Here is an 18,364-nt window from a genome sequence, read left to right as displayed (position 1 = left end):
GATTGCAGGACATGTTAAATGATCAAATTGTTTTTGCCATCTATCCAGGATCTCTACAACAGTCTGAAATGTTGATGTATGAGATTATATATGGGGAACTTCATCACAACTCATTATTTTCATCAAAACTTTAACCCCTTAGCTCTGGGAAGAATATATTTCTCACTGTAATATGGATTTTTCATTAATGTATATTTACAAGGTAGGATTATTAAAGCAAGAGGTTTTCTGCTTAAGTGGGCATGATTTGTTTTTTGCAAAGACATGGGTAAGGAAGAAAAGCGTAACTGCTCAGAGAGAGAATTCTCATGACTCCTTTTAAAGAGGCAGTGAGATTTCCAGGTGTTGTAGGTGTCAGAGGGAAAGAAATTATGGATTAGGCAAAGGGAGTATAGTTGATGCTGTGACCAGGGGTGAGGTCTCCAAGTCAGAGAAATGGAATGAAGTATTCTAACTCAGAGAGTTTATTAGGAGAAAGAAGCATAGCTAATAAAACTCAAGAGCCCTAGCAGTTTAAATCATAGAACTCTGACAGTCAGCTATCTGAGAGAAGGATTTCATGTACATTTATTTTAAAATTATGCCCAGAGGACTTTAGAATAAGGTAGTAACTCTTACATTTAAGCTGTATTTTGAATAGGGACCTATTACCAAGCAGCTTGAGAAATATTACTCTATGTTTGGGTCACCAACTTTTTATTTATTTTTTTTTTGAATTTTATTTTTTTATACAGCAGGTTCTTATTAGTTATCCATTTTATACATATTAGTGTATATATGTCAATCCTAATCTCCCAATTCATCCCACCACCACCCCCTGCCATTTGGGGTCACCAACTTTAAGTAAATGTTTTTCCAATCTAATTATTTCTGTTGTTACAAGGTAACATTTGAAAACATCAAAAAAATGTCTCCTAATGTTTATTACCATTTATTCATGATAAGCTATATTATTACTTTTAGTGGTTTCTGGGGGAATAAAATGTTTCTGAGAGGAAATTCATTAATACAAATCAAGGTGGGAGAGTGTGTTCTTATCACTCTAAGGTATTTGAGCAAAGAGATTTCTTAATTTGACATTTCCCTTTAAAATGGGGGAAATCATTTGGAAGCTAATGGGTTTATATTCCTTTGATTTCTACCTTCTAATCACCTAAGAATAGCCACACTTTTCCCCTAACAGCAAGTATCACCACTTCAGAATCTGTGCCTAAACTTAAGCTAACTCATGTTGACTTTGAGTGGCCTGAGGCAACATAGAGTGATGACTGGTTCTCTATAAACCATTGCTTGGGTATTAGCTTTTTAAAATGTATTTATTTTATGGCAACCACCACTATAGCTCTGCTAAATACTTCTTTTCCTGCCAAGGTTCAAGAGAGCAAATAAACCACCGAAAGCTTTTTGATTTGAGTCATTCATTGCCTTTCTCAGCCCTCTCCTCACACTCTCCTGTTTTTCTGTTTCACTTTCCATACAGGCTGCTTTTCCTTTGGTTTTCCTTTGTGGTTAAGCTAATGAGTAAAAACCCACATTGGTTTTGGTTTGTTTTATAAGTAGAATCCAGCACTTTCTTGAAAAATCCCAGACATCTACCATGTCCCAACTTGTCTGCCTCATCCAATAAGAATTGTTTCCTTCATAGTTAATTATTAAGATTGTAATGACGTTCGGCTCTTCAAGCTTTTAACGATCTGAAAAAAAGGGAGAGACCTCCGATTACAGCTGTTTGTTGTATGCATTTCTCTGACACGGTGGACAGAATAGTAAATTGTACTCATTGCTAGCCACAAATCCATGAGAGGGTTTTAGTTTTCTTTGTTTTGTGCTGAGGTGAGTGGTGTAGTTATTTGCATGCCACTCAGCTTTTTTTATGGAACATTTTTGCACCTTTATCGGTAATACCTTAAGGCTATGAAATAGAGGAAGTCTTATCAGAAGATGTATTTACTTTTAATAAACACTGACTTTAATATTTTTATATTCAGGTGAATTGGAAGCTTAATTGATGGGGCTCCATACCTATTTGGCCTCAGTCTCAGGACCTAAAAAATGCTGACTTTTCTTTATAAAATTCAAAAGACAGCATTCTTTGATCTCTGTGAAAGCTAAAAGGTGCTACAAGTACCAGATCTTACTTTTTCACACTTTTAGAAGGCAACTTTGTAGAAATTAAAACCTGAATTACAACCTCAAAGTTTCAAGAGAATTTTTGTTTTTTGCTATTTTCAGATGTGAATGCTTTTTGATATTTATTGTATTTAATTACCGATGTCTACTATTTATTTTCCCTTTCTCCTGTAGACTCTGACATTTAGCCACGCCCCCTCCCTCTCCCACACACACATTTTTTTACTTTGCCTAGTGTACTTCTATCTCGTACATCACTGCAGCTCTGCCATTCATCTGTTATAATCTATTTCTGACAAGTTCTTGAGAAATCAGAATTCTTTTTTTTGGCCACAGACATTCTAATGAATGATGCTACGTTTCAGTAACACCTGTGCCTTGCATTCAGAATAAATGAAAATTCTCTATCCTAATTATTTATTATTATATTTTCTTTTTTAGTTGCTAAAGAGTCACTACATGCTTCCCCCAAACCTTCCATACCCCCTAGTCCAGAAATATCAGAGATAACCCTGGTAAATGTAATATAAGGAATACATAAGTGCAAAATGATTTAAGTTCTGTTAAGCTGGTCAGTAGGGGCCATATTAATTGGTTTCTTTCTGTAAGAAAAAAAAAAGTCAAAGAATATTCACTTTGTATTTCAACAACTGATTTCCTTTTTTATTTTCTTCTTGAAAGAAAAGAATTCTTTTTGTTCTACAGAATAGGAAACCTCTATTGGATGATCTTCTTTTAAAAAACCCAAATAGACTTTTTAACCAAACTATATTCAGCATGAGGTATAATTTATTTACTGCTAATCTGAATGGCATTGGAGAATTTATCTTTCAGAATATTTATATAATATTGTTATTCAATTTATTCAGCATTTGATGAAATCTGAGACTACTTTCTGACTTCTATTGATTTGATAATTTAAATGGAATAAATTTCATGTGTAAATCAATTTGTTCACCAGCAATAGATACTAGTAAATACGGGGAACACCATATGAACACTTGTGGCCCCTTTTAGACTGTAAGTTCCATTCCTATTTTTTGTGAAAGAATATCAGATCCGGTCAGGCTGAAAATCATCCCAAACTAACAGAGCTCAGGCACGGTCACAGGTCTGATGGGTCTGTTGCCTCTTCCCATTTTCTTGGGTGAAACCGACTGTCCTGCATGAAAATAAAATGGCAGGTGAACAACTTCTGAGAGGCTACACTGACTTCCTTTAATATGTCCTCAGGCACGAGGAACAGTAGTGGGGAAAATAGCTAAAAATCAACAACAAAAATTAGAATTCTCTATTCTTTCTTCTGTTGTGGTTTGTGGAGAGGCTGCAGGCTGATTGAGCTTTATTTCATAAGCCAATAGAACCTGATGGTTCACCAATGAGAGAACACTTATTATGGTAAAGGACCTTTAATTTCTAGCTTAAATGGTGCTCATCAGCATCCCCTTTGATAATACTTGCTTTCATTGCAGCCCTGGAACCTGAGACTCCACCACCATCACAGCCGCCAATAGGTAATGAAGTTTGCCTTAGTGAGTGAAAAAGAATTCTCTTTCTTTCACACCCTCTATGTTCACCTTTGTGCTTAGCTTTGGCTTTTCAAAAGATTATTTCTTTGTTGTCCTTCAGATCTTTCTTTCAGCCATTTTCACCAGAAGATAAACTCCCTGCCTGTGCTTAAGTGGAAGCTCTGAGACAGCCATGAAAGCCATACTGATTTTGATTTGTCACATTCCTTGTTGTCCCTCCTTGTATTTGAGCACCATGTCCTGAGCTTGTTTTAACCTGGTTATTTCCCATAGAGGACCATGGCTTCCCCAGGACATATTTGTGCTTTCACTTTTAGAGGTGTTTTTCTTACTTTCAAAACTCTAACATTTGCAGACTTTCTTGAAAAGCATTATGGTCTTTCCAGATCTAAATATCCTAATGTGTCACTAGGAAATTCATTAAATGAGAGAAATATAAAAATTCACCCCAGTCTATGTAGCTTCTTTTCCTTCAAGAGAGCAAAAACTGTTCTGCTAGTGCTGTCTTAGCCAGTTATTCACATTTTCCTTCATAACATGAGCTGTTGGTTACTTTATTGCATTTACATCTTCCAAATGAGAGTCATGCCTTTTTTTTTTTCCATTTCTCTTTCCAAACTTAACTGACCAGCTGCGTTTTTGTTCATTTTGTCTAAAAACACAGGAATCTATTTACATAAAAAAGGAATGTCTTATATGGATAAAAGTTTCACCATTTATGATTGCTCAACTTAGTACTTAAAAATTAAGCATTTTTCATATTTTACTAAAGTTCATCATTTTTCCGTTGATTTTGATTCCTTCTTGATCATTTTTCGTGCAGTCTTAGAACCTGGAACACTGGGAACTAAACCTTCAACAACAACATTAGGTAATGCAGTGAGTGACCTACCTTTTTTTCCTTTTCCTGACTGCTGGCATCTTTATTAACAGGCTCACATTAATGGATTTGTTCATTAATGTCCATTTGTGTGTGTGTGTTCTCTATTCCTTTGGAGAAAAATTTTAAATCCTATAGTCTAAAAATTATATCTCACTCTTTAAAAGTTGCCTTCCCTGAAATAATTTGAGAATTCAAAGCCTTTTTGCACATGTTACTGATTTACAGATTTTTTTTATTGGAGTATAATTGCTTTACAATGTTGTGTTAGTTTCTTCTGTACACTGAAGTGAAGCAGCTATATATGTATCAGTATACATATATCCCCTCCCCCTTGGACCTCCCTCCCACCCCACCCCCCTTCCCACCCATCTAGGTCATCACAGAGCACCAAGCCGAGCTCCCTGTGTTGTACAGCAGCTTCCCACTAGCTATCTACTTTACACATAGTAGTGTATTTATGTCCGACCTAATCTCCCAATTCATCCCACCCTCCCTTTCCCCCACCCCACCCCATGTTGATTTGCAGATTTTTAAATGCTAAGCGAAAAACATTTCCTTTTGAATTTTAGGCCAAATAAATTTTACTTTTTATCCCTAGTGCCTTCTAAAAGTAACTTTTCTCATGTTCCTGTTAAACATATACCTTCAAAAATTTAATGAGACCGTCTTCTCCAAGCTGTACAAAGTTCTGAATTTTCCACCTCAAAATAGAATAGAGAGATCTTTTGAACAGTTATTTATAAATATTTGGCAAAAAATAAAATAAAAATCCATTATTCAAGACCTCATTTAACTGGGTAAATAATGATAGAAAGTGGCAAACAGAAGGATACGTATCTGCAATAAATCAAAGGGCTTAAATGTGCTTCTAAGATACACGTAGTATTGATGGTCAGTTTGTAGGGCCACCTTTTGTGTATTAACTAGCTGATTTTCTTTCTTCAGCTCCACCAAAGACCAAACGACCAGGTCGTCGTCCCCGCCCTAAAACCACACCTAGTCCAGATGTGCCCAAGTCCAAACCTGGTAAATGTGATTTTCAGGGTTCCAATTAACATAGAAAGTGGAATGTGGTAGTTTCTGATATAGTAGCTGCCTACCTCCTAAATAGCTGGGCTTTAGGAACCAGTGTAGTTGATTTTTATATTTAAGGATCTATACTTTCTAAATTCACGTTTTATGAATACATTTATCTTTTTATTTGTAGTTATTAAGTATACACAGCAGTAAGCTGGGCCACTAAGTGGATCGTTAAAGTAGGGCACCGTAAAGCTTTTACACAAGATGCGTATTCATGGCAGATGAGATGTGGGAAAGCAATAGGGAGAAGAGGGGCAAATGGGAAAAATGAAAAGGAAAATCACATTCAAAAAAAGTACACGGTTTAAGTAAAGATGGAAGAGTAATGTTTCCTTCCTCAAGATGCCGCTTCTTGACATAATTAGTATTTTTGGTGTTTTGCCTCTATAGCTCTGGAACCTGCTACGGTACAACTGGAGCCCTTGGTGCCCACAGTTGGTAATTCTGGTCTCCTCCAATTGCTTTCCCAGGTTGTCACTTTTGCTTTTCCTGCTCTCTGCCCAGGCATGACTGCAATTCTATACACAGTGTCACAGTTTTGTTCTATGCTTTCCCTCACCTTTCCTATCTGGGTCTGAAGAGCCTGAAGATAGGAAACTTCTAGAAGAATTCTGTATGCTAATTCAGGGAAAGTCCATGGTTTTGAACACAACTTCCTGGTTTTCCAGAAACCCTCTGTCCTCCCATCACGTGTCCTCGTGTAGAGAAAACCATCTACTCTTTCTCAGGGACTTCCGTGCTCATCCTGGGCTTGGCAAATGGCAATGTTTTATTCCAGTGTCATGATTACCATTTCATTGCTTTACTCATTCAACTTGTAAGACTTTCTCCCTCTTAAACAGCTGCATGAAATAATGGCTCCTTCAGCTTTTCTGTTTCTCTGGGGAATTTTTTTGAGCATGTTTTGATAACCAAAGTCACACACACTGTTCTTTGTCTAGGGTCCAAGATAAAAATAGTATGGTCTTTATAACTTGAGAATATTAAAAGTCTCCAGCTGGTTTTATTGTTTTCAGTCCTAATGCTGTTTTGATTATAATTATTTCATTATAATTTCTCAGCATTCACAATAAATCTGTCACTGGTTTACTTTAGAAAATTCCAGAAATAAATAGCCATGTAACATGCTGTATAATTTCAAGTATCTATGGGTTACTTTCCTGATTTCCTACTAAGCAAGTTTCAGATTTCTACCTTACTGTTTTTATACTGGGGAAAAGAAAAAAAAAAAACCTATCCAGTAAGAAACAGAACTATTACACTTGTCATTTTAGAAATTACTTATACAGAAAAAAGTCTTCTTATAGTTCTCCTTACTTTTGTTGAGAGACACATTTTGAACATTTCCTGAAGGTTTTTTTCTTTCAGAAAAATCAGTAGGAATGGACACATTTCCCACCCTTCCCACCCCAGGAATTAATTTTGTTGTATATTCACTGAATTTATATAGTATCTTTGCTTGAGCATATGTGTCCTTAATTATTGACAGTTACAGCTGTGACCTTAATACTTTTTTCTTTAGCGTCGAAACCATCCGAAAGACCTAAAACTACACGTAGACCAGATGTACCTCAAATCCAGCCTGGTAATCTCTACTTTCAATGTCTTAATCTATAACTAGGAAAACGGTGTGTAAGTAGCACTAATCTTGACATTCACAGCTCTGACATGACACTAATTATAGCACCTTTTTCCTTCAGATTCAAAATCACCAAAGCAATTACTTCCTAAACCCAAAACCACAGCAAAACCAGATACGCCACCACCTAAGTCCGGTAAACAATTTCCAGTGCTTCGGCTTAAGAAGCTTTTTCTTTGGGGATGTTGCTGAAGATGCTTACAGTTTGTCACATCATAAAAGCATAGAAACCCAAATACCATGGTTCTTTTGTTCATTATCTTCTCAAAGTAGCCACACTTGTGTTTCATGTGTTAAATGAACAAATTAATGTTTGGGAAATTAGTAAATTTTATATCGGATTGTCTGACAGATTCCACTCTTAAAGCATTTTTAGGTTCTGTCTTCTCAATTCGGGTTTGTAATGAATAGAAGCCTGGTTTTTCTGTATCTGGAGCATTTTTGAAAGTGATTTTAGCAGCTACCACTAGGGAGGCTGACCCTGTGTTCTTCCCTTATAGGCACATGGAGATTGGCTTTCTCTAAAATACCTTATTGGCTTTTCAAATGGTACCTATGAACTAAGTGATTTTCTACTAAATAAGAAGATATTATATAATAGTTCTGAAAATTCAATTGTTTTCCAAGTGACATTTTCTCCTAAGATGCCAATTAGTATAAAATTCTAATTTACTGAGAGCATCTCTCATAATAAATAAGTCTCTCAAGGAGGCAATTTATATCAGCTTAGAATAAACCAAGTTCTGTGTCCTGTGAATTAAGCATCAATGAGCACCTAAAAGTCTAGCTTTCCTTAGTTTTGTTTCCTATATCTGTTTATTTTTTATGGTGCAGTCTTTGAGCCTGTTACATTTGAGAATGAAGCGCCCTCCACAACCATAGGTAACGATGGATGTCTTCCCTCTTGGTCGATGTTTCTCTGAACTTGACCCTCTCATTTCTGTCACTGTCTGTAGTCTCTTGTGTAAACAATTGCCATTCATCCTCTTTTTCATTCATTCCCAAAAACTGTTTACTATTTTCAACAAGCACCTTTTTAATATACTTAGGCATTCTTACAGCTGCCGCTCAGCTTACAATCCCTGAATGTTTTTTGTTCTTTGATCATCTTCAGAGATAGTCAGATTGCTTGCAGCACTTGATGTTGGCAAGAGTTACAGGTGCTCTCTCCATCCATCATTCAAACCAGGACATTTTTGAAATCTCTGTTTTATGTATGTATAATTTATGATGTGGGAGAGGGACAATGAAAAAGCTGGTTGGGGCTTGAGAAAATACAAATTGTCTCTTTCTCGCAAAAGTCCTTTCTTCTTGATTCCATACTGTTCGAATGCAACTGGACCTTTCTGTTGATAAATCCGTCCTGTGGTGTTGAATTCCAAACAAAATAGGGATTTTCCTCTTTTGTTTGAAGGCAATCAGCTTTGAATATTGTTTTGTCCTGTGGTTCTCACTTTCTATCTCTTCCGGATGCCATGTTTTCCTTTAGTTCAGAAGATGTTCTCAGATGTGGCTTAAACCAACTCTGTGCTGTGTTATCTTGGACAGTCAGCAAAAGGCAATCTCCATATAAATGCTTACAGAGTTTTTGGTGATACGATATTTTAATGTTACATTTAATCTTATGGACTTGAAAAATAGAGACACTATTTTAAAACCAAGGAGTCATAAGTCTTAATTTTATACCAATGTGTAATTCAATCATTTCAGAATATTAGAGAATTAGAGGAATCCTGTTTATTCAGACCAAAGTTGAATTATTACTTTTCAGACCTTTTTCTTTTTTTTTTTTTTCTTTTGCGGTACGCGGGCCTCTCACTGTTGTGGCCTCTCCCATTGCAGAGCACAGGCTCTGGACGCACAGGCTCCGGACGCACAGGCTCAGCGGCCATGGCCCATGGGCCCAGCCGCTCCGCGGCATGTGGGATCCTCCCGGACCGGGGCACGAACCCGGGTCCCCTGCATCGGCAGGCGGACTCTCAACCACCGCGCCACCAGGGAAGCCCCAGACCTTTTTCTTAATCATCTCTGTTCCTCACTTGAATAGTTATCTCCCAAGTATCCATTTGAAATAAATGAATAAATAAGGACAAATTGTAGCAAAGAGTATCACATTTATTGTGGAGAAAGGGCACAAGGTTATCTTTTGCATAACTGTCACAGATCTCCAATAATCAGACTGATTAAGAACATTTTTAAAAATTCTCACCACTACCACCATTTCTCAAAAAAATATATGAATAATGGTGGTGAAAACCTTTCAAATACTAACAGAAGTTTTCATAATAATTTTTCAGAGTAATTTAAAATACATATCAGACAGCTAAGAGATTTTTTTGGAGCCAAGTTTCCAATACAGCTGCAATCAGATAATTAAACACCAAAAAACCTACTTTTCATTGGCCTCACAGGGATGCAAAGTGCAAGGGGTATGGCTGTTTTGTGAGATAAATGGGTACCAGAGTACAGCCAGTTATTACGAACTAATACTCTTTTTCCAGAGTTCATAAATGCTTTTTAAACATTACAGGATTAAAAGGATTCATTTTCAAGATAATTTTGTTTCTTTTCCTATGTTTCTTAAATCTCCATTGTTTATTGTATTGCTTTTGGTCAGTTCCTGCCAGAGACATTGAACCTGTAACTCTGAGAACTGAGGCTCCTTGGACAACATTAGGTAACGACCTTTGATGTCTTCAGGCAAGAGCATTTTCTGTTCATGGTCCAGTCAATTCCATTACTATGTTGGTCAAAGGGTTTTCTCTTCTGTAAGATTTTTTCATCATCCCTTTTTGTCACTCAGCTATATTCTTTCATTTTGAACATATTGAAGATGTTTAAAATAAGTCACTTGGTTAGAATATAAGCATCTCTGAAGCTAGTGCAGAGTATCTATCACCCACATTATCCAGCTTTCTTAAAGCTTTACAGAGCCAGTGGTTCTGCTGAATTCCAAACGCAGTTAGGAGTCTCTGCCCTATGAACATCAGGTGTAATTCTGTGGCCATCAAAAGAAAGTTGTTTTAAGATATTCCAGGCATTTTTATGGTCTACCAATGATTTTAAGAAATGAGATGTGTTTAGTCTAATAATGTTTAATGGGATGTATGCCTAAACCAAGTCATTTCTAAATATAATCTCCCCAAAGCAGGTGAACCTGTGTCCCTCTCTAAAGCGATGTAGACATGCTGTGCTTCTGACGTCCCTTGGATCAGGGTTCTCTTTGAAAATCTGATACCAGCAATAACAGTAAAGTTTTCAGATAATTAAAATAATGTTATATGTTCTTTCTCAAAAGAACTGTCAGCAGACAACCCCCCACAACTTTTTTTTGACATATGGATGACAAAGAAAATTCCAAACCCCAGAGACAAATTTCTCAAGACTCCAGAAAATCTAGCAAAATTTTATAAAACCTAGAGCCATGTATCATCCTTTTTTTCTGGAGTCATAAGACAACATTAACCAGTTTCCTTTCTTCAGCTCCAAAAACATCACAAAGAACAAGAAAACGTCGTCCACGTCCACGTCCCAAACATAAAACCACGCCGAGCCCAGAGACACCTCAGGGCAAACTAGGTAAATATGTGGTTCCTGGTACCTGTGGAACCTGGTTGGATGTGATACTGTGGTGGGAGTGTAACTCGCTGCCTAGTAACCCTGCGATCCTTCAGGATGGATGCCCAAGTTACAAGTGCTCTAGTCAATTCATGTGACTTCCTCACGCTACTTAGTATCTTCTTGGTACCTTGTATTTGCTTCTCTCACCATTCGATTACATTTTCTCTTTGATTCTGGCTCCGCAAAAACGTATCTAGTTGAGTATCTAGCCTATTTAGTTCAATTAGTCTCATATTTAATGAACTGCCACATTAGCATTTGTGAGGAATAGTTTAGAAATAACAAGGGACTTGGCTTCATTGAGGGAGGAAGCTGCTCTTGTGTGAAACTGTTCATATGCAGATAGAAAGGAAAATGGGCAAAAGCAACATATTTATTGAGTTTTACCAACTGTTAGTTAATTCTTAGAGAAGTGAAAGATCCATGGGGTGATAAGTGTCATGTGGACCTTTGAAATGTGTATAGTTTGTAGATTTGTTGGAGGGATGAGCAGGAATAACAAACAGAAGCTGGAAGGTGCCATATGTGTGGATGACAGCAGAAGGATAGGACTTCGAAGTAGAACTTGATTGTGAGAAAGGAGAAGGGCAATGTTTACTTGGCTGGTGCTCAGAAATTGTGGTCAGCAGTGCTACTTTTAGATGGGTCTGTGAAGAGGACCTGAGTGCCTGACTTCAATGATTGGATTTGAGCCACTTGGCTGCAGCATACTCTCCAGTCAGCCCTTTTCTGTCCTGATAACAGAGAGATGAACTGACAAGTTTTGTAGACTGAATGACGCTTTGTATCTTGCTCTTTTATATGGCTTTGTTTGGACAGAGGTCTTGGTCTTTTTCCAAAGTGGACTCTTAACAAAAAGGAGCGTTGTCTATTTTGGTTATTCATTACCAATATCTGCTTAAATATATCAACAATTGCATCTATCATGACATAGATGTAATTGTTTGTTTTCCAGTATATTGTGTTATAAATTATACTTTCACATTCTTTTCTTACAGTTGTTAACTGTAATGTTTTTAGACAGATGCCTAAAGATTTTTCTAAGCAGAGTTTTCCATTATATTATCAGATGATATAAAAAGCAATACTTGTAGGTAACCATGTAGGGATAATAAGGGTATAACCATTTCATAATATCATATATCTTTGTACCCTCACCTTGGAACTTTGAAAATTTTGCTTTCTGGCCGTAGAACCACACTACCCTAGTGAAGTTCATTTTCAAGAGAGTTTGGTGACTTTTCTTATGTGTTTAACAATTCTTTTTTTTAATTGCTTTCGATCATTTCTTGCTACAGACCTTGAACCTGTTACTACTGGGACATCTTTAGGTAATGATCCTGTACATCCTTCAGCAAGTGCTTTCTTGTTGTCAGACTTATCTATGTTCTGTAGAGACAATGATGTCATAATTTATTGTCATCCTATTGCTGTGTTCATCTTAAAATATAAAAGGCTTTCTTTCTAACATTAATGTGTATAAACTTTAATTCAACACATCTATTTGCTGCATCTCCCAGCTTGTAATTGCATCATGTCAATCTGAGTCTCTGTTTAAATAGTACTGTTTGTTAGAGCTGGGGGCTAAATGTGATTCTCCATATATTCTTTATTTAGACCACCAATATAGTGTCAATTATGATACCATGAAGTTTCTTTAAGCATCTTACTTTCTATATTTCAAGTTCTACATAACTTTTTTTTTTTGCTTTATTGATGTTGCACCTAATTTTGTGTAGTTATTTTAGTAAATTACCAAGTGGAAAATTTGCCCAAGACTAGTTGTTTTAAATTATAAGTGAATAGTGTAGGATGGTTTGAAACTTCTCTCATGCTTTCACAGTTTAGCGTGATTTCTCATTAGGGACGCTTTCAAGAAAATGATAGTCCCTCATCTTCATTTCTTAAACATAATTATAATATAATTTTTAATCTCTAGAGAATTCTCAATTATAAAAGAAAACCTGTTAATATATTAAAGGATAAAATTTCAAACCAAAGTAACAAAGGTGTCTCCACTCAAAAGAACTCTGGCAAGTTTTAGAAGGCTTAGAGCCCAGTTATATCATCCTATTCAGAGGCAATGGAGTCACCAGCACTATAATAATCCTAACTTTTCTTCCTTCAGCTCTAACAACAACAAAGAGACCCCGTCGTCCACGTCCCAAACCTAAAACCACGCCCCATCCAGAAGTACCTCAGACCACACTGGGTAAATATGCTGTTTCTGGTTTAAGGAATCCAAGCATTCTACCCCATCTGGGACCCTGAATTCTGTGCACATAATCGGTACATGCCTTATATATCTCTTAAGAGTAAACACTATTCTTCTTATTAATCCCTTCTATATCCCCATAGCCATATTAGCACCTGTGAGACAAATCAGAAGTAGGAATTATGCTTTATTTCCCAAACATTTTGTACTATAGTTGTAAACAAGAGCTGTTCCTGCATAAACAGGTAGAAAATAACATAGGGCAGCATGTGTATACAAATGTAAAATAATTTCTGAAATAGTACAAATGATATATGCTACAAATACAGTAAATATTTGGAGCAGGAAAAGATCCAGGATAATTAGGGGAAAAAAATCAGTGCAGAATTTGGATGAGTGAAGGGTTGAGGGAACAAAGGCTGATAAACAGGGAATGTGCTGAAGGAAGCTGGTGACCAGACAGAGGATGACTTGTTGATAACACTCCTGTTGAATGGGCCTCTATAGGATGAAATAAAGAGGACTGGGATGTCTACTCAAGAGCTTAAGTTTGATCCAGTGGGCTTCACTGATCCTTACTTCTACACAGGACGATGCTTTTTCTATTCTTAGAACTGAAGATGCTTAGTTTAATATGATACCACAAACTGAGAGGTTGTTCCTCACCTTATTATATTAAATGCCACTCTCTTCACTAAGGACTTAGTGAGTATGGTCTCAGCTTCTTTTTGGCTCTCTGTTCTATGTGTGGTGGGCAGACCCTAGGGTGAAGCCCTACTCCCCACCGCCTCTACCTCTCACCTCCCACCCCTATAGTTCCTGCCACTTGGTTTTAAACTTTTGTGTAATCCATCCTTGCCCTTCCCTTTTCCCCTTTGAAGCATTATTTTTACTGTTAAGATGAATTTTCTGACATTTCATGCACTCACAAAAATCTCTTTGATTTCTTTTCTTACTTTTGATCAGTTCCTGCCACAATCCCTGAACCAGTTACTCTTAGGACCGAGGCTCCAGGGACGACCGTAGGTAATGACACATTATGTCCATAAGCATCTGCTCCTACTCATTTCAGACCCATTTCGCCACTGTCATAACCACAAGACACTGTGTCATCCTCTGTTGTCATTACCACAAGACTCTGAGTCATCCTCTGTTGTCATTCAATTACTTCCTAATATATTGAAGAGTATTAAAACAACTCATTTGTTATTCAAAGAATCAAGTATGAACTTAGCTTAGTATACATATCTGTAAGGCAATGCGTTTGAATTTGTGGCATCTCATCCCTATGTAACCTTTTAATCACATTCTGTGTTACTGAGTTTCAGACACAATCAATGGGGGTTAGGGGTGGGAGTGTCTGTCCTTGATCCAAACTGAGTACAGTGTCACAGCCATTATGGTGTGACGTAATTCTTACGCAGATCTAAATTCCTATATTTTTTACTACGTGCACGATTTTGTTTTTATTTTGCCATTTTAGATAATGATAGTCTTTTTTCAGTAAGGAGTGAAATAGAAAATATGTCCAAGGCTAGTAAATTGAAGTTACCAGCACCATCATTAGTGTAAAGTCACCCTACCCCTTCCCCACCATCACAATAATTCAGTAGGTTTTTGGAACTTTTTTCATTCCAAAATCCCTTCTGAGAATATCCTTGGTATATCAACTCAGGTTTCTGTGTGATTTTTGTTTTTCACAGTAATATAAGTGATAAAAAGAGGCAATCATCAAATACGGACAAATGTTTCAAACTCAAAAGAAAAATTTCCTGCAATTCAAGAAATTATAACAACTATAATCCTATCCACAGCTTCTGGAACTAAAAACACTCTATTAACCTGAAGTTTTTTTCCTTTAGCCCCCAAAGTGCCTCAGCGAACTCATCATCCACATCCCAAATCTGAAACCACATGGCATCCTGAAACACCTCAGACTGAACTGGGTAAATGTGTAGATCCTGGTTGAGGAATCCTGCAGCCCATCCCTGTGAGGTCTAGAGAAAGTGAAGGGGCAAGTCAGGGCCAGCGGCCACTTTCACTCCAGAGCAGACAACCAGAACACAGTCGGACAGGTCTTAGGGGGTAGCCAAATTCCTTCCCCTTTGTGAATTAGAATCTTCTCTCTAAATGTCTATTTCATTGGCTTCTCATTCAATTCTATCCATCCTCTATATATTGAATGTGTGTAGTGGACTGAAACAGCTATAGGTCAAACATATATTTGGGCAAATAGACTATTTCTTGGTAACTATTAAAGTTGTATAAGTCATAGTACAGATCTAAGGCAAGAGTTAGCAAATATTTTCTATAAAGGGCAAGATAGTAAATATTTGGGGCTTTGTGGCCCCAATAATCTCTGATGTATAGTTTTCTTTTCTCCCCCTTTTTTTTTTTTTTTTAACAATCACTTAAAAATGGAAATGGGCTATGTGAAAACAAGCCATGGGCAACGTTTGGCCTATGGGCCATAGTTTGTGAACCCCTGGTTTAAAGAAACGGTCAGCGTGGGCCAGAATAGTTAGGAAGGGCTTGAGCATTGAAATCACTATAGATTTGGATGGCTGGGGCGCGAGAGGGTGGGGTGAAGAAGTTCAGAAGACAGGACCTGTGTGGAGGCCAGCGAGAGGAGACAGAGGCTTCTCGGACCAGTGAAGGCTGTCAGCTTCTAGGTGCTGATCAGAGCATTTTATTGAAGCTGTTGTAGCTAAATGGGCTCAAAGGACCAGCTGAAAAGGAATTTTTACTCTTGGACTTAGGAGTTTGGGTTTCATGTAAGAATCATCATTATCCATACATGGTAGGCTTTCCCGGGCATGAGACAGAAGGATACAAGCTGAACCACAGGCTGAATGGCTGCCCTTTATCTTGCTCTCTTAAGTACCCCAGTTGGGCAAAGCTTGTTGTCTCTTTCCAAAGATGAGTTTCTAGCAAGATGGGGAGGGTCTACTTTGGCACATTACCTAGACTAGGATCATCACAGAATGAGAAACTTCAGGGACACTTCTCAGGGACAGTTGTCTGAGTACAGAGACAATCCTTTCTGAGTGATAAACTGGTACCCGAGTGCAGACACACCATATCCCTCTGAGACTGTATAAATGTTTAACATTTTTTATTATTATTTTTGGTCAGTTCCTGCCACAGTCCTTGAAGCAGTTGCTCCTATCAAAGAGGCTCCAGGGACAGCATTCGGTAATGCCACTTTCTGACCTTCAGCAAGCACTTTTTCTCCTCAGTGTCAAACTTCTGCCCATTCCCCTCTGTTGCCATTTAGTTACATTCTTTACCTTGTGAGTTAAATGTGCATAAAGCAAGTTACTTCTTATTCTAAAGAGAATCATCCCTGGATCTAGTTTGGGATATCTTCCTGCCCTGTAACTTAATTAAAATTTTTTCAGTTAAAATTTTTTTCAAGCCAGTTTGCTTTTAGCTCAACCAGAGTTCTCTGTTAAGGTAAATTTCATGTATTTATAAGAGTGCTTGATCCTGATCTATGCTAACCAGGCTGTGACAGGGAAGTTTCTTTATACATCCTTTATACACCTGCCTTTTTTATCTGCCTGGTTTTTTTTTTTTTTGCGGTACGCGGGCCTCTCACTGTTGTGGCCTCTCCCATTGCGGAGCACAGGCTCCGGACGTGCAGGCTCAGCGGCCATGGCTCATGGGCCCAGCCACTCCGCGGCATGTGGGATCCTCCCAGACCGGGGCACGAACCCATGTCCCCTGCATCGGCAGGCGGACTCTCAACCATTGCGCCACCAGGGAAGCCCTATCTGCCTGTTTTTTTTGTTGTTTTGTTAACATTTGGGTAATATGTTTTTAGTGAATTGTCTAACAGATAATGTGATCAAGGCTAATAAGTTTAAATAGTAAGCCCCATCCTTAAGGTGAATCTGACTCCCCCTTAATCTCCACCATAGTTTAGAAATGATTCTTAACCTTTTTAATGCAGTCAGGGGACTCTAGGAGAATGTGTTAAAAGATACCAATCTTGACTCTCTGAATTAATAATTCATTTTAATGTGTCAACTTTGTCCCCAAAGTATCTTCAATAACAAAGGAAGATACAGTAGCATAGTAAGGCCAAACTTTTCACACTAGAAAGAAACATTTCCTGAAACTGAAGAAAATCTATCAAGCTTTGGAAAATTTAAAGAAGATTCTGTTCAAAAACCTGTAAGTTGCAGAAGCTTTAAAGTAACAGAAATTTATCTTTTTCTACTTCCAAAAACATCCCAGCGGACATGTCATTCACAACACAAACTTAAAACCACTCCAAGTTCAGATGCAGCAGAGATTACACCAGACAAAAGCAGGGCCCTTGGCTTAAGGAGCCTGGCAGCCTGTCACTGGTTGAAAATGTAAACCCATATACTCCCTAGTGAGGGAACCATGAAGAGTCCTTGCCCCTTCAGAACTGGCAAGGAGTTCATGTTTGGAAGAGACATAACCTTCTCTCCAATTCTGGATAGTAAGAGACATGTTATACTTCTCAGTCTGCAGGTTAGTTGAGCACAAACGCTTTTCTTGTGTGAAAATCCTAGAGGATGAAAACAGGGCAGGGTGTTTTTGCAAATTCAAGATTTTTCTTAGGTACACAAACATTAAGTGTAGACTGATTATAGTGGCTCTTTTTTTTAAATGGAAATATATATATTTTATTTTTTAACGCACATATAATCCAAAATGGGTGCTTTTGGTCTTTAGTTCTTCCCTAACTGGTGATGGAGGGACCCCAAATTCTCTCATCTCATACATCTATAGCAAGTCTTAAAGAAGCGAAAAATCAATGTGGGCTTCAGTAGAGCAGAGAAGGAGTTTGGGCCTTGACGTCACATCAGAATTTGCACAAGTGGATAGGTGAGAGTGAACAAGATGAAAACATAGGATATAGAGAGAGGCAACCAGAGGGGGCAGAGTCCCTGCTTCTTCTAAGTGCCAGGCAAAACATTTTTGTTGGTGATGATGCATTTGAATGACACTAGTTGAATAAGGCTAGTATTGTTCTTAATGAGCATCAGAAGTCTCTTCTTCCCATACTTGGATAGTTTTCCCTGTACTGAGAGTGGACAGGTGCTTTACTGGATGCCACAGACTAAGAAGTTGCCTCTTACCTAGTCTTCTTGTCTGGACAGAAGTCACAAGATCTTTCCAAAGCTGAGTTCTCAGCAAGATTATCAGAACAGTTTTTGGCTATTTGTGTAATGGCTGCTTGGTTATTTAGGAACTTTTTCTGCAACCATAATTTGATAAACATAGTAGAT

General features: G+C 37.7%; 1 protein-coding gene across 6 annotated transcripts in view; it reads left to right on the top strand.

The window, feature by feature from the left end:
* ABI3BP (ABI family member 3 binding protein) overlaps positions 1-18,364 on the top strand; it is a 258,654-nt gene that overhangs the window by 151,266 nt on the left and 89,024 nt on the right. For 3 of the 6 annotated variants that reach the window (XM_060010560.1, XM_060010559.1, XM_060010557.1), the window contains 14 exons: positions 3,603-3,644; positions 4,489-4,530; positions 5,488-5,568; positions 6,013-6,060; positions 7,145-7,207; positions 7,323-7,397; positions 8,096-8,143; positions 9,879-9,938; positions 10,745-10,840; positions 12,181-12,213; positions 13,011-13,094; positions 14,064-14,123; positions 14,960-15,043; positions 16,233-16,292. In XM_060010560.1, the coding sequence (XP_059866543.1) occupies positions 3,603-3,644; positions 4,489-4,530; positions 5,488-5,568; positions 6,013-6,060; positions 7,145-7,207; positions 7,323-7,397; positions 8,096-8,143; positions 9,879-9,938; positions 10,745-10,840; positions 12,181-12,213; positions 13,011-13,094; positions 14,064-14,123; positions 14,960-15,043; positions 16,233-16,292 (876 nt within the window). The remainder of the gene's footprint in view (positions 1-3,602; positions 3,645-4,488; positions 4,531-5,487; positions 5,569-6,012; positions 6,061-7,144; positions 7,208-7,322; positions 7,398-8,095; positions 8,144-9,878; positions 9,939-10,744; positions 10,841-12,180; positions 12,214-13,010; positions 13,095-14,063; positions 14,124-14,959; positions 15,044-16,232; positions 16,293-18,364) is intronic. The other 3 variants (XM_060010562.1, XM_060010563.1, XM_060010558.1) reach the window with 2 other exon arrangements.

The sequence above is a fragment of the Delphinus delphis genome, chromosome 4, assembly GCF_949987515.2.
Source record: "Delphinus delphis chromosome 4, mDelDel1.2, whole genome shotgun sequence".
Lineage (NCBI taxonomy): Eukaryota > Metazoa > Chordata > Mammalia > Artiodactyla > Delphinidae > Delphinus > Delphinus delphis.
Note: the sequence above shows the minus strand (reverse complement) of the source record. Positions and strands in the feature narration are given on the sequence as shown.